At 42.2% G+C, this 14,575-nt stretch overlaps 1 protein-coding gene across 2 annotated transcripts in view; it reads right to left on the minus strand.

Moving 5' to 3' along the window:
- The window catches only part of Kdm1a (lysine demethylase 1A), a 53,065-nt gene that overhangs the window by 8,718 nt on the left and 29,772 nt on the right, over positions 1 to 14,575 (minus strand). For both annotated transcript variants that reach the window (XM_042272103.2, XM_042272105.2), the window contains 5 exons: positions 13,923 to 14,029; positions 11,097 to 11,178; positions 8,733 to 8,827; positions 2,036 to 2,178; positions 1,341 to 1,431 (listed from right to left, as the gene is read on the minus strand). In XM_042272103.2, the coding sequence (XP_042128037.2) occupies positions 1,341 to 1,431; positions 2,036 to 2,178; positions 8,733 to 8,827; positions 11,097 to 11,178; positions 13,923 to 14,029 (518 nt within the window). The remainder of the gene's footprint in view (positions 1 to 1,340; positions 1,432 to 2,035; positions 2,179 to 8,732; positions 8,828 to 11,096; positions 11,179 to 13,922; positions 14,030 to 14,575) is intronic.

A 14,575-nucleotide genomic window follows, 5' to 3' on the forward strand; every position in this document is an offset into this window, starting at 1 on the left:
GCAGGTGGAACTCTGTGAATTCGAGGTGAGCCTGGTCTCTAGATTGAGTTCCAGGACAGCCAGAGCTGCACAGAGAAACCCTGTCTTGAAAAACAGAACAATTTTTTTTCATATTAGATAGCAGTATAACTCTTTTCCAAAGAACACAAGACCTTGGCATTGGCTCTGCCTGCACAATGTTATGCAAGATCCTTGCAGTTTCTGAATACCTGGTTCTGTATCATGTTATTTGGGGGGAAAAAAAAGAATTTAACAGAGGTTTCCATAACCCTATCAGATAACTAAAATAGATTCTTGTCTTCCAAAACAATGGAGAGGGAAAAGAATATTCCACTTAAGACCCTCTTGCCTTAGCCTCTTAGGTGTTGAAATAACACAGGTTCACCACTATGCCCAGCTTTGTTCTTTTTTAAAATTTATTATTTTATGTGCATTGGTGTCTGCCTGCATGTGTGTCTGTGTGAGGGTGTCAGAACCCCTGGAACTGGAGTTACAAAACAGTCATATGGGTGCTGGGAAATGAACCCAGGTCCTCTGGAAGAGCAGCCAGTGCTTTTAACCACTGAGCCATCTCTCCAGCCCCTCTCTTTTTTTAAAAAAAAAACATGTAAAAAGTCAAATTATCACACAAAGAATTTTATGTGCTCATTCCAAATGTTAGCTTTTTCAGGTACAACAGGGTATTGAAGCCTGGCCTACAGATGTTCAGTCTTTGCCACAGTCTATACACAGGTGGCTGGAGCTCCTAGAGTAACAGGAGTGAGGTCCTGCCCCTCCCCAGCTGATGAATCATTTCTCCCTAAGCGGCTATCTTGTGCAGTTGGTAGGCTAAGACTGTATCTGTATCATCTGGAACTCGGGACTCAGAAGGTGCTGACAGAAACCTCAAGGAACAGAGGTGGAAATGTTGGTGTCTTGAGAGAAACAGTTATGGTGATGGATGAGCTGACTTGATCTTCTTTTTTTTTTTTTTTTTGGTTTTTCGAGACAGGGTTTCTCTGTGTAGCTTTGCGCCTTTCCTGGAGCTCACTTGGTAGCCCAGGCTGGCCTCGAACTCACAGAGATCCGCCTGGCTCTGCCTCCCGAGTGCTGGGATTAAAGGCGTGCGCCACCAACGCCCGGCTGACTTGATCTTCTTTATCAAGGGGTACGTGGCTCTAATCCCAGACCGCAGCAGCAGTGCTGACCAATCCACTGCAGTTAGGAAGGGAAAGGAGAGCAGCCGGGCAACTCCTCTCCACGGAGGTCAAACTCCAGAAAGGCCTTCACCACTTCTAAGTGAAAGGAGCCCCCTTGTTTTTGGTTTCTGGACTATGGAAGCCATGAATGCAGAGCTCTACCTTATTAAGAAGCTCTTTCAACTCCTCCTGAGTTTTCACTATCTTCTTCCAGTGCTCAATCTGCTCATCTTTGACATGCTTTTCTTGTAGCCTGTAAGAGACAACGCATGTGGCCCGGCTGCATAGCCAGCTCCATAGCACAAAACAGGCACCCGCCAAACACCGCGGCCCCAAACCCACTGACTATGGAACATTCAGACAAGAAAGTTAGCTGGTTGTGTCTGCTTCCTGACCTAAATAAAATAACACACAGTAAAGTGATGCATCTTAGAACTGAAAGTGGCCTTGGGGAGTCTATAATTATGTTTTAAAAAGTACTTGAAATGTTTTACTTTGGAATTCATTTTACTTTTTAAAATCTATCTATTTTTATTTTATGAGTGTTTGCCTGTGCATGTCTGTGCACCATATACATGCAACACATGCAGAGGCAGGAGGCAAGGGGGCGTCAGCTCCTCTGGTACGAGAGTGACGGTTATGAGTTACCACTCACAGTGGGCGCTAGGAACCCAGGTTGTTTGAAGGAGCAGCCAGTGCTCTTAACCACTAAGCCATCTCTTCAGCCCTGACTTCAGACTTTAAAAGTTCACATGAATATATGTAAAAACTAGCTCAAATAAGATATGAAAAAACTTAGAAATAGCGATCTCTCTGTAAATGGAATTCACTATATGATAAAGTTTCAGAGTACTTACTGAATGACAACCTCCAAGGCCTGGCCAAGGGATACAGGTTTATTATTGAGGACGTTGAAATCTAGCTGATGACTAAGGTAAGAGGTGGCTTCTAGCAATCGGTTAAATTCTTGTTCTACCATTTCATCTTTCTCTTTTGGAACCTGAAAATATGAAGTATAGCAGAGTTGGTCCTTATCAAACTAAGCACAGTCATCCATGAACACACAAAAATGTTCTACAGTTTAAGAGGGCAAAATATGTATTTCAAAGGAAAACCTTTGAGGACAATGATTTGACTTTTTCTATGAAGTGGTTAAATCCATTTAAATGAGATATGAGATGTTTCAGGCCTGAAATATTTCCCTCTCTCCCACTTGTTCCCTCAGAGCTAGGACTCAACCTACAGTCACAGGCACAAGACCTGCAGCGGCACTAGCTGAAGTTACATGAAGCACAAGGTGCACCGAGCTGGGCTGACATGCAAAGGACACACTGGCAAAGTCCCAGAGAACAAAGACTATGACCACACACCAGAAGACCTTCCAAAATCAGAGCAAAAGGGGAAGAAGAGGCTCCAGTTACCTGTTCAAAGATGTAGGAAACAGAAGTCAAATTCATGGTGTTGACAATAACACACCAGCACCTTACTCTTTCACATGGTAATAATGGATTTCAGCTTCAGAGGTGAACATCAAAGCTTAGACTAGGAATAAACTCAGTTACCACAAGGTCTGGCTCCTTGCTGTGGTAGAGGAAGCGAACACACTTCGAAGCAGTCCTCCAACTGACCTAGACCATTCTGTGCAGCCTACTGACAGCATCAGTTCATCACCCCTGTTACAACTTAGCTTTGCCTGAGGAGTCTATCTGCACTGCTGGATTCACAGCAACAGTGGCAGACAACAAAGCCCGTCTAAGAGAAGCATCTTTTGCCAGAACTGGGCACTAGGTGGGAAAGAGGATTTAAAATACAGACTTCACTTTGCAATCAACCTAAAATAGGGAACGAGAAAACAGAGCACTAAAATAAGATCTAGTAAGCACCAAGCCTGAGGTGTTTGGTAGGAAGTGACTACTGACAAGATCACCATGGAAGAGGCCACTTCAATTTTGCACTTGCAAATATAATGGAGGAACGCACTCGACCACACCCCTTGAAGGTAACCCCATGAGATGGGCGACTGGTGTGGCAAAGACAACCTGTCAAAACAGGGTAACTTTTACTAAAAGAGAAGGGGAAGAGGGCCAAAGCAGCTCTGCTTTGGTTCTGTGAACACCACAGATACAAGTGACAGCCAGAGCCATGCTTGATGCCTCAAGGACAGAGGAGGCTCTCACCGAGAATTAGCCACTCCCAGACCAAAGGAATCTAAACTCCAGTACTCTGGTTTGTGGAGAGAAAGGAGGTAGAGAACCAGGCTTCAGATGTTTGGTGTCATTATGCATTGCTATAGTCCCCAGCCGGGGCTGGGGGATTAGATCACCTGGCTGACCCATTTCCACAGGGAAAGAAGAGCTCTTGGTCCTGTCTGCTCTGACTGCACCTATTAGAGCTGTTCAGAGACCCTCTTGTCATGAATTTCATTCAGTGCTCATCAGTTACTTTTTCTCCGAGATGTGATGGCCTTGTATAGAGTAACTCAAAATGAAATTCTGCCCAGGAACTTGCTCTTTCCAGTGCAACCCTGCAATGTGCTACAGAGGATGGTCCTAGCACTCTACAGTTATCTTTCCTTCCAAAGGGGAGACAATCACACTTGAATATAAACTCTACACAGCTGTCCAATGTTACTTGCAAGACTGCTTTTCCTGGAGTGTTTCTACACCGATTTCTAAAATGCCCTACAAGAGGATGCTCTAGCAAGAGGGATTAGACCACATATGCCTCTACCATGGGGCGCAATGTGCCAAAACACAAGAACGCAAATGGGACAGATTAAAGCTCTTCTAGTGCCAACTGGATGGCTTGCTTCAGACAAGCTTTAATCTTTGTGGTTAGGGTGACAGTCACATAAGGGAGTTTATACTGAGAGACACCCAGCACTCAGGTTCAGTAACTGGGTCTAGGGTGGTGGTAGAGAAATATTTAAAGGGACACTGTCAAGGTTAGAGGGACCAAATTGACCTTTTGTTTCTTCCCTCTATTTTCTGAGCAGCCTGCTTGATTCGTTACACTTCCCCCTTTCCCACCCACACTCCCCACAAAAAACTGATGTTTTACATGCGCTTTCAATGACAAAAACTCAAACAGCACCAGTCCAACATACAGGCGCAACTCTACAACAACAACCAGTGTGAATGTGTGATGGAGAGGATCATTAAAAGGAAAAGATTTGTGTTAAGCTTTTAATGGGTTACTGTAAACAGTGAGAAAATGATTTGAAAAATTATGAAAAAATACCTTGACAGTGTCCTTTTAACCAGTGCAGCAGAGGGAGAAATAAACTGTAAATAACAGCCCAACAGCCACGTCAAGTTTAGTTTTGTATGACAGCAGTAAAATCAAGGCTTTAAACACATAGCATGACAGAAGCATTCTGTTAGCTTAGAAGCTGCAACCGCTGGAGAAATAAGGAACAGACTGTACAGAGACTAAAATGGGAAAGTCAAGGCATAGAAATGGCCAGGGAGTGGGGGGCAATTTAAAAAAGGCGGGGTGGGGGGTAGTGGTGAGAAAGCAGTGAGTAATAAAAGCAAAACTCAAAGAACAGAAAACACACAACAGTAACAAGAAAATCAAACAAATCAAACTCAAACCACAGGAGTACTGCCACGTTTGACTGACACCAGATGACAAGACTGCATGTCCGATACCCACTTAGACCCAAGGCTCAGCTTTATGAGATTAGGTGAGGCAACCAGATTATGGGATTATACGGGCAACCAGGCATTTCTGCCCAGGTGAGCAATTACAGCGATGCTAACGTTGCCAGTGCAAGTAGGGGCAAGTGCTGAAGCCGGGCTGTTCTCCATTAACTTTAGCATTTCATTGGAAATGAATGGCAAGTAACATACATTGGCAAACCAATACTGACCAGGGGAAACCCAAATGTGTTTTTAATGCATTGAAATATTGAATCCATTGCTAAAAGGCCAGTTCCAAATGTTCTATTTTACATGTCCAACAATTAAAACTTTCACTGTCAAGGCAAACACTGAAGCCCAACAGTCTAGCTGCCCATGGAGGACCACACAGAATAGTGATCTATTGTTTTAGAGAGCATTCTCAGGATGTTTTTAATAGTTTAACAACAGGTGCAGGGGGAATAAGATGCTTAATTCTGTAAAGTGTCTGCCACACAAGCAGAGGACATGAATCCAGAATTCACATAAAAATAGAATCCTGTACAGGGGAGACAGAGACAGGAGAATCCCTAGGGCTTGCTGGCCAGCCAAAACAGCTTCCGTGAGAGAGCCTGTCTCAAAAATAAGGTGGAGAGTGAGAGATGGAGACACCAACCTCTTATGTACACTCACGCCCCAAACATGTATAAAACCTGCACACACATATATACACACAAATACAAAAAATAAATAGTAACAACAAACAACCACCTACATTTGTTTCTTAAAACAAAAAATGGCTGGGTATGGAGCTATGTCCTTAAGCAACACTACCTGTGATTTCCATAACACTCCACCCTCTACACTCTTTTTTAAAATCTTGGCTTTTCAAGATAGGGTTTCTCTTTGTAGCCCTGGCTGTTCTAGAACTTGTTCTGTAGACCAGGCGGGACTTGAGCTCACAAAGATCCACCTGAGTCTGTCTCCTAAATGCTGGGATTAAAGGCGTGCACCACCATGCCCGGCCTAAGGGGAACTATTTTAAAGCTCTCTGAAGAGGAGACTTAGCAGATACAGTCACACAGGCAATCATGGTATTACTGCACACCCTTACCCTGGCCCATCTATCTTGCTGACAAATCAGGCAGATGTAACTTAACAAGCACTGGAACCTGAGCTAGAACACCAAGCAACAAACTGTTTCTCGGGTACTGACCATGGTGGCTTTAGGGAAATACACGGGAGCTACAGTTATCCATTCTGCAAAATGAGAAAAAAAACAAAAACAAAAACAAAAACTACTCACCCTCTTAACTCTTTATATTTCTAAAGGCACAAAGCATCATTTCTAATAATAAGCATACAAGCAAGGTTCTCTGTACCTGTCATTTAAGTGAAAAGCTAGTCTACAGGTTAGTAGTTCCGAATTCTCACTGAGCTATACCACTGGAGACAGAGAAAAACAGACATTAACATGGCTTCTTACATAAGGCAAGAGGAACTCAAAGCCACGAAGAACTCTTTCTAAAACTAAAATGCCTAAAGAATCATCACTTGGGGCTGGAGAGATGGCTCAGTGGTTAAGAGCACTAGCTGCTCCTCCAGAGAACACAGGTTCAATTCCCAGCACCTACATGATGGCTCACAACTGTCTAACTCCAGTTCTGGAGGATATGACACCCTCACACCAGTGCACCAAATACAAATAAATGGACTAAGGGGAAAAAAAAAAAAAAAAAAAAAAAAAAGAACCACCCTGGGCTGGAGAGATGGCTCAGAAGTTAAGAGCAGATGATGCTTTTGTAAAGGACCCAGGTTCGATACTCAGCACCCACATGATATTTTACAACCATCTGTAATTCCAGTACCAGGGGATCCAACACCTTCTGACCTCCATGGGTAACAGGTACACATACTGTGCATAGATATACATACAGGCAAACACCCTACACATAAAATAAAATAAATAAATCTAAAAAAATAAATGGGGGAAAAACCATATCAAATGCTCCCCAAAGGGCTGGACCTCTGATGGGGAGCTCAAGCTAGAACACAGCGCACAGCCTTCTTAACACGGTTGGTGTTGCACACTTAGGTTCTTATGCTAGCTGTTTATCTTATCCCATACTGTGACAGGACAGATGGCGACCATGCTTAGAGAGAACTTGAACACAGAAATGCAATCACCAGTAACAAACAAACTCACAAGAGGCAGAGCACTGAGCACTAAGGATCAGTGATAGAGCAACTGCCTAGAAGCCTGAGGGCCTGGGTCTCATCCTGGACACAGCAAACACCAAAATGTCAGCTGATCTGTACTAGGTAGCACAGGCCTGTTATCTCAGCACTTGGGCAGCTCAGGCAGGAGGCTCAGGAGCCAGTCACAGAAAAGCTTATCTTACACTGAAAGGACTTCTCTGGGTATCTCTACTGGTGCCTGGTTTCCTTACCCCAGCCAGGCTCTTTCCTGCTACTGACCTCAAGCACCTATCTCATCCTGTCACTTCCCCTGCTCCAAACTCCACTCCCAGCACCTCCACAGCAAGGCCTTGTCCTACACTGTAGCTTGTCTTCTTGCCTCACCAGGATGAGCTCCATCCTTCCCTCAGAGACCTCTGCACCTACTCACCTTCCTCAGGCCCAGACTACAACACAGACTGAAGTCCCACACTGATCTCACAGACGTGCTCCCTCCCTCTCCACCCTGTCCCACCAGTCACCCCCACACCCCCACCCTCTTGCCCCTTGACTCTTCTGTAGCAATTGGTTCTCCCTAACCCTTAGCAAATCTGCTTCAACTTAGTGTTGCTGATAGACTTCTGGGTAATAGATTCTTCAGATCCTCTCTCCCCAAAGCAGAAACAGGACAAATTAAACAAATTGGAGTTCATTATAGTACTCTTCTTACTTTTGTAATATTTTTAAATTTCCATAATAAAAATCGGAGGAGGGTTATTTCCAACCGAGTCCCACTAGAGTGAAGTAGAGAACGGTCCTCAACTTTAATATCCTTTGCTGACCTTTATCAAATAATTCAGTAAGTTAACCTCTACTCTTCTTCTCTTCTCTCTCTCTCATTCTAACCTGTTTATTTTGTTAGGTGTTTCTCCCAAGCTCTGGACGTGTGGTGGACACGACCCAAGGCATTTCAGGAACATCAAGCCATAAAAACCCAAAGCAGCTAGGATAAATAAGGATGTCCCTTGAGATCATCACAAAAAACTCAAGTAGTAACAATAGCTAAACCATGACATATCCAATACATAGCAAAATTTTCTTCCTCAAAATACAAAGTTAACAGTATGCTTACAGTCTCAAAGGACTCTCATCCTGACAGGGGAGTTGGCAAAATTTCTGCTAAACACAAACTTCTGAATCTTACTCATGCCTGCAAAATCAGGACTGCCAGGGGCAACCTAAGCCTGCCTGACCATGCTTCCCTCACTCACATTTCTCAGACCAATCACTATGTCCCTGCTACTCTCACATCACGGACAAGAAGCTCCTAGGCCTCTGACCATAGACAATTTAACCTTGCTCTACTTCTGGGTGAGTATCACCATCTGGCGGCATACTAGCCTGGCAGAGGCCTGAGTCTGTACAAAGTGGATGGACACAGCACACAGAGCTTAAGCACACGATGGAGGCACAGCACACAAATATGAAGAAGCAGGTTTAATTCAGTAAGTGGCCAGGGCCAATGAACGAGGTGGCCAGCCTTCAGTAAATACCTACAGACAAATGCCTAAGCAGACATGTAAATTTGCACACGTACCATCATCCCTTCCTATATAGCTCAGAGTTAAGAAAATAGTCAGAAAAATGCCAATTGTTTCTCAGTCTGTAGATTCATGTCATGCTCAGTAACAGAATCCCCTGAAATTATTTCCAACTGAATCATTTTGAAAAGCTCTGTTTGTCATCAACTTACAGCTTGTCCATTAGCTTCATAAAGTGGGCATTTTTGCTTGATCTTGGCCAGTTCCATGTTTACTTGTTTGCTGACAACAGCCATGGGATTTCCTCCTAGAAAAAAACTCAAACAAATTCAGCCTATCCTTGAAAAGAAAAACCTCAAAGTCAAAATTTCTTTACTGAAAATAAAAAAATGCTAAGCCCAGCCTTGGTGGCCTACGCCAGTGTTGCAGCACTTTTGAGGCAGGAGGTTTGAGTGTTCAAGGCCAGCTCTGGCTATGTAATGAGACAACCTGTGAAGTAAGTAAAGGCTAGGGACTGAGTTCAGTACTAGAGCTTGTCTCCCATTTTTAAGGCACTGAGTTGGACCCCCAGCAACCAAAATAATAAAGGAATAAAACAGCTAAAAATGTAGGGTGTCGATCACATCTTCTATTTTAAAGCTCACAGTAAGAAACATGTAAGGCCAACAACAACAATAAAAAATGTTAACTTAGCTGGGCAGTGGTGGTGTGTGCATTTAATCCCAGCACGCAGGAGACAGAGGCAGGCAGATGTCTGTGAGTTCCAAGGCCAGCCTGGTCTACAGGGTGAGTTCTAGGACAGCCAGGACTACACAGAGGAAACCTAAATGTTAATACTCATAATTCTCTAAGTTAACATTTTATTACAGATCCTTCTACAATTTAGGAGTATAGAGTTAGACTTTACATAAAAGAATTATAACCCATTCTATGAAAGTTTTAACTTAGTAATACATTATAAACACTATGTTATGTATGCTATGGAGCTAGTGGATACACGTTTTACTATATAGTAATTTAATCTTCTAATATGGTTTCTAATGCTCTGCCATTATAAACAATGTCATGTTGGAAATGATTCAAACACAACCTTGTTCACTTGTCTGTGTTTCCTTAGGATAATTTCTTTGAATTAGAAAAAGACACCCAGTATCAAAAGGCTTGTACAATTTACATTTTCAGCCTTCAGAAAAGATATTTAGCAATTTACCTCCTATTAATAGGCTATAATGACTTACTATGATTTGAATATATTTTGCCCCCTCAAAACTCAGCCTGGAGGGCTGGTGAGATGGCTCAGAGGTTAAGAGCACTGACTGCTCATCCAGAGGTCCTGAGTTCAATTCCCAGCAACCACATGGTGGCTCACAACCATCTGTAATGAGATCTGGCATCCTTTTCTGTATACATAATAAATAAATAATTCTAAAAAAACAAAAACAACAGCAACAAAAACAACAACAACAACAACAACAACAACTCAGCCTGGAGTTTAATTCCCAATTCGAGGACAACCTGGTCTACAAAGTGAGTTCTAGAACAGTCAAGGCTACACAGAGAAACTGTCTCAAAAAACAAAGCAAAGTCGGGATGTGGTGGCACATGCCTTTAACCCCAGGACTCTGTGTGTTTGAGATACCAAACAAAACCAAACAAACAAACAAAAAAAAGATAGACAAACTATCATAGTTCCTTCATTGAATCTTACTAGCCTTAGTTAGAAAGGTGGAAGCTAAAGGCACATACAGACCTAAAGGCCCTGTTTCCTGCCATGTGACCTAAGTACCTCAAGACCATCAGTAAGAAGTCTATCAGATCACTGCCCCTTTGGCCTAGTACAACTATAAGGAAAATAAACTTCTTTCTTTTTGGTTTTTCGAGACAGGGTTTCTCTGTATAAGAGGCCTGGCTGTCCTGGGACTCTCTCTGTAGACCAGGCTGACATTGAACTCACAAAGATCTGCCTCCCAAGTGCTGGGATTCAAGGTATGGGCCACCAAGCCTGGCTTAACTTATTCATTATGAAACTGTCTGTGGCATGTCCCTATAATTTGTCTGTGGTATCTCTATGACTCTTTGTCTCTGAGATGTCCTTATGACTCAACTGTCTGTCTGCAATGTGTCCCTATGACTCACTGTCTGTCTGTGGTGTCCTATGACTCACTGTCTGTCTGTGGTGTGTCCTATGACTCACTGTCTGTCTGTGGTGTGTCCTATGACTCACTGTCTGTCTGTGGTGTGTCCTATGACTCACTGTCTGTGGTGTGTTACTGGCAAAGAAAACTAACACAATGCCGGGCGGTGGTGGCGCACGCCTTTAATCCCAGCACTCGGGAGGCAGAGCCAGGCGGATCTCTGTGAGTTCGAGGCCAGCCTGGGCTACCAAGTGAGTTCCAGGAAAGGCGCAAAGCTACTCAGAGAAACCCTGTCTCGAAAAACCAAAAAAAAAAAAAAAAAAAAAGAAAGAAAGAAAACTAACACAACACCATAACCAGTATATTATAAAACTAATGGTTTAAATTTAAGGTCTATCTGTCTTAGATTGTGTATCACAGTATCAAACTAAAACTACTTACCAAGACCTGTTACTACCATGGCTCCAAGATCAGCTACATAGTTTCCTTTTCGAAATGTAGCAACCCGTCCACCTACACGATCCTGTTTTTAGAAATCAAATGACCAAAGTCATTTATTCTGTTTTAACCACAGTAAGTCAGCATACCAGGATTCAATCTTTCATAATAGAACAAGAAAAGTATTATTATGAGTTTACACTTATCAATAAACAGTACCGTGTGCACTAAACACAAACCAATGATAACCTCAAGATGAGGGAAAGAAAGAGATGAGGGATGGGGCTGGTGAGGTGGCTCAGAGGTTAAGAGCAGTGGCTGTTCTTCCAGAGGTCCTGAGTTCAATTTCCAGCAACCACATGGTGGCTCACAACCATAGATAATGAGATCTGGTGCCCTCTTCTGGCCTGCAGGCAACATGCAGGAGGAATATTGTATACATAATAAATAAATCTTTAAAAAAAAAAAAAAAGATGAGGGAAAGAAAGGTAGCAACAAGCATGAATGTCAGAAATGATGTGAAAGGAAACAATGTTGACAGCCAGACAGTTCCACATCCTGCCCAGCTGCTCTAACTGTCCAGGACACACAAGGCCCATTCAAAGAGAAACTCCATGCTTATAAAATCCAACACTAAACATCAACTTTCTACCACCATGATCTGATGCTCGCAGTGGAATCACTACCATCATCTGTAATGGGGGGAGGACCTGTAATGGGGGGAGGGAGGACCTGCAATGGGGAGAGGGAGGACCTGCAATGGGGAGAGGGAGGACCTGCAATGGGGAGAGGGAGGACCTGCAATGGGGGGAGGGAGGACCTGCAATGGGGAGAGGGAGGACCTGTAATGGGGGGAGGGAGGACCTGTAATGGGGGGGGAGGACCTGTAATGGGGCTGTTTCATCAAGTTGCCCTGGCTAGTTTTTTTTTTTTTTTTTTTTTTTTTTTTTTTTAAAGATTTATTTATTTATTATGTATACAGTGTTCTGCCTGCATGTATCCCTGCAGGCCAGAAGAGGGAACCAGATCTCATTGTAGATGGTTGTGAGCCACCATGTGGTTGCTGGGAATTGAACTCAGGACCTCTGGAAGAACAGCCAGTGCTCTTAACCTCTGAGCCATCTCTCCAGCCCCCGCCCTGGCTAGTTTTAAACTGCTGGGCTCACATAAGTCCAAGCTGTCTGGACTACAGGTACACTGGCTGTTGTAACTGGATCTTTTGGTGGATGACTTCTCTAATGTTCTCTCCCAAGCAACCCAGGAACCATGTCTACTGAACACAAACTGGTAACATAGCTTTTACTCCTTAAGAGGCCCAGGGTTACGTCTGTCGATTAAGGTTTTGGGGATAAAAAACTTTACTGAGCTATAGTGATAAAATTATGGAAAATATCAAAGTATTCCACAAACTTGAAACACACAACAAAAAAGGCAAAACAAAACCTTGCAATTTAGATTATAATCCATGTGGGAACAATCACAAATGGCACGTAAAGCATTCCTTTACTCTTAACACACAATAGATAGAGTACATAGAAAAAAGGTCTCTGAAATTAAAAGGTTTTTCCAGTAACAGTATATTGGGGAAATGATTTTTATTTCTCCACATTCTATTTAAGAAGAGCATTTAAAAAAAATTAACACTTTATGAAAAGTAATTTTGAATGAAATATACATAATACTTTAAGGATTTTACAAAATTTTGAAAGTGGTTAGGTTACTAAGAACTAAGGGTTCTTTTATTTTTTTTAACTAAAATCTTTAAGCCACTGGAAGGTAAAATACAAAAAATTATGAATTTAAATTTATAAAAATCATTTTCATAACAGTTTTCTGAAGTGATGTGCCACCAACCTTTCCTACCTGAAGTTTCCATTTCCAGATCCAGGAATAATAATGAATATAACCAATTCTCTGGGCTTTACCAGGTCTTTTCTAAAAGACCTAAGAAAATTCCTTTTCCCCGTCTAGCAAACAATATATCACTGAAATGTATGGTCTCCTACAAAAAGTTAGTTTATGAACACTCCAAATTAAAAAGCTAGGTAACTACAGGGGCTGGAGAGATAACTTAGGGGTTAAGAGCACTGGATGCTCTTGCAGAGGACCTGAGTTCAGTTCCCAGCACCCACATTGAGTGGCTCACAACCAGCTGTAATCAAGTTCAGGAGATCTGATGCCCTCTCCTGTATTCCTTGGGAACCTGTACTCACATGTACATATATCCACACAGATATATGCATAAAACACATAATTATAAATATTAAAACAGAGAAAAAGGCCGGGTGGTGGTGGTGCACGCCTTTAATCCCAGCACTCAGGAGGCAGAGCCAGGCGAATCTCTGTGAGTTCGAGGCCAGCCTGGGCTACCAAGTGAGCTCCAGGAAAGGTGCAAAGCTATGCAGAGAAATCCTGTCTCGAAAAACCAAAAAAAAAAAAAAAAAAAAAAAAAAAAAAAAAAAAAAAAAAAAAAAAAAAAAAAAAAACCAGAGAAAAAGACAGACAAGTAGTGCTAATGGTAAAAAATAATCTGAAATTATTTACACATACTCACTGATCATTTTCTAAAAATTTGTTGTCAAAAATACACTATTGAGAAACATAGATCAATGGTAGAAAATCTGGTTCCTGTGTGCAAGGCTCAGTCTGATTCCTAGCATCAAACAATCATAATGTAAGTAAAAGCTACAGGAACAACTTTACCACACTACACGGTATCCCAAAATATTCTAGTACAGTACAGTCCTCGGCGAGCACAAATTGTCCAATTCTTTAATTTGCAACAGGTACCCCTTATCATGCTTCCATTAGGTCAAGTACAGCTCTTACCCTGGCTTCCAGAAGTGTGACGTCCATCCCAAAACTCTGTAGCTGTCGAGCTGCTGCTAAGCCAGAAACCCCTGAACCTATAATAATCACCTTTCCTGTCTTTTTAGCTAAAAGGGAGAAAAAAAAGAACAAAAAAAAAAAAAACAGTATTTTGTTGTAGTTCGGAGTTTGTATTTTTCCCCCTCATGAAAACTTCTGGTTTCTTAACATAATGCCTTAAATATTCAGTTACTTTGAAACTGTGAAAACAAAAAATGTCTGCAACTTGTAAAAAATGAATTCAACACTCTAAGAGTTGCATTAGCCAGGAATGGGAAGTTCTGTGGCCTAACCTCTGGCAGGCCTGCTCACCTACCTCCCAACTGTAATAGTGTAAGCTATTTTCTCTTCAAGGGTTTTACTTCTGTTGAAAATTATTCAATTCTTTTTAGAACATCTTTGTCTCTTAGGTCCCTGGCAGACATACATTGTTCAAACAGCATGAAAAGGGCAAATACTTAGAAAGGAAAAAGAATCTAAGAGGAAAGCCTCAAAACTTCCTGCCTGCATAACTGACTTTTCACGTTTCTAATAGCTTTTTTTTTTTTTTTTTTAAGTTTTTTTAGTTTTGAGACAGGGTTTCTCTGTGTAGTTTTGGTGCCTGTCCTGGATCT

The sequence above is a fragment of the Peromyscus maniculatus genome, chromosome 2 (assembly GCF_049852395.1).
Source record: "Peromyscus maniculatus bairdii isolate BWxNUB_F1_BW_parent chromosome 2, HU_Pman_BW_mat_3.1, whole genome shotgun sequence".
Lineage (NCBI taxonomy): Eukaryota > Metazoa > Chordata > Mammalia > Rodentia > Cricetidae > Peromyscus > Peromyscus maniculatus.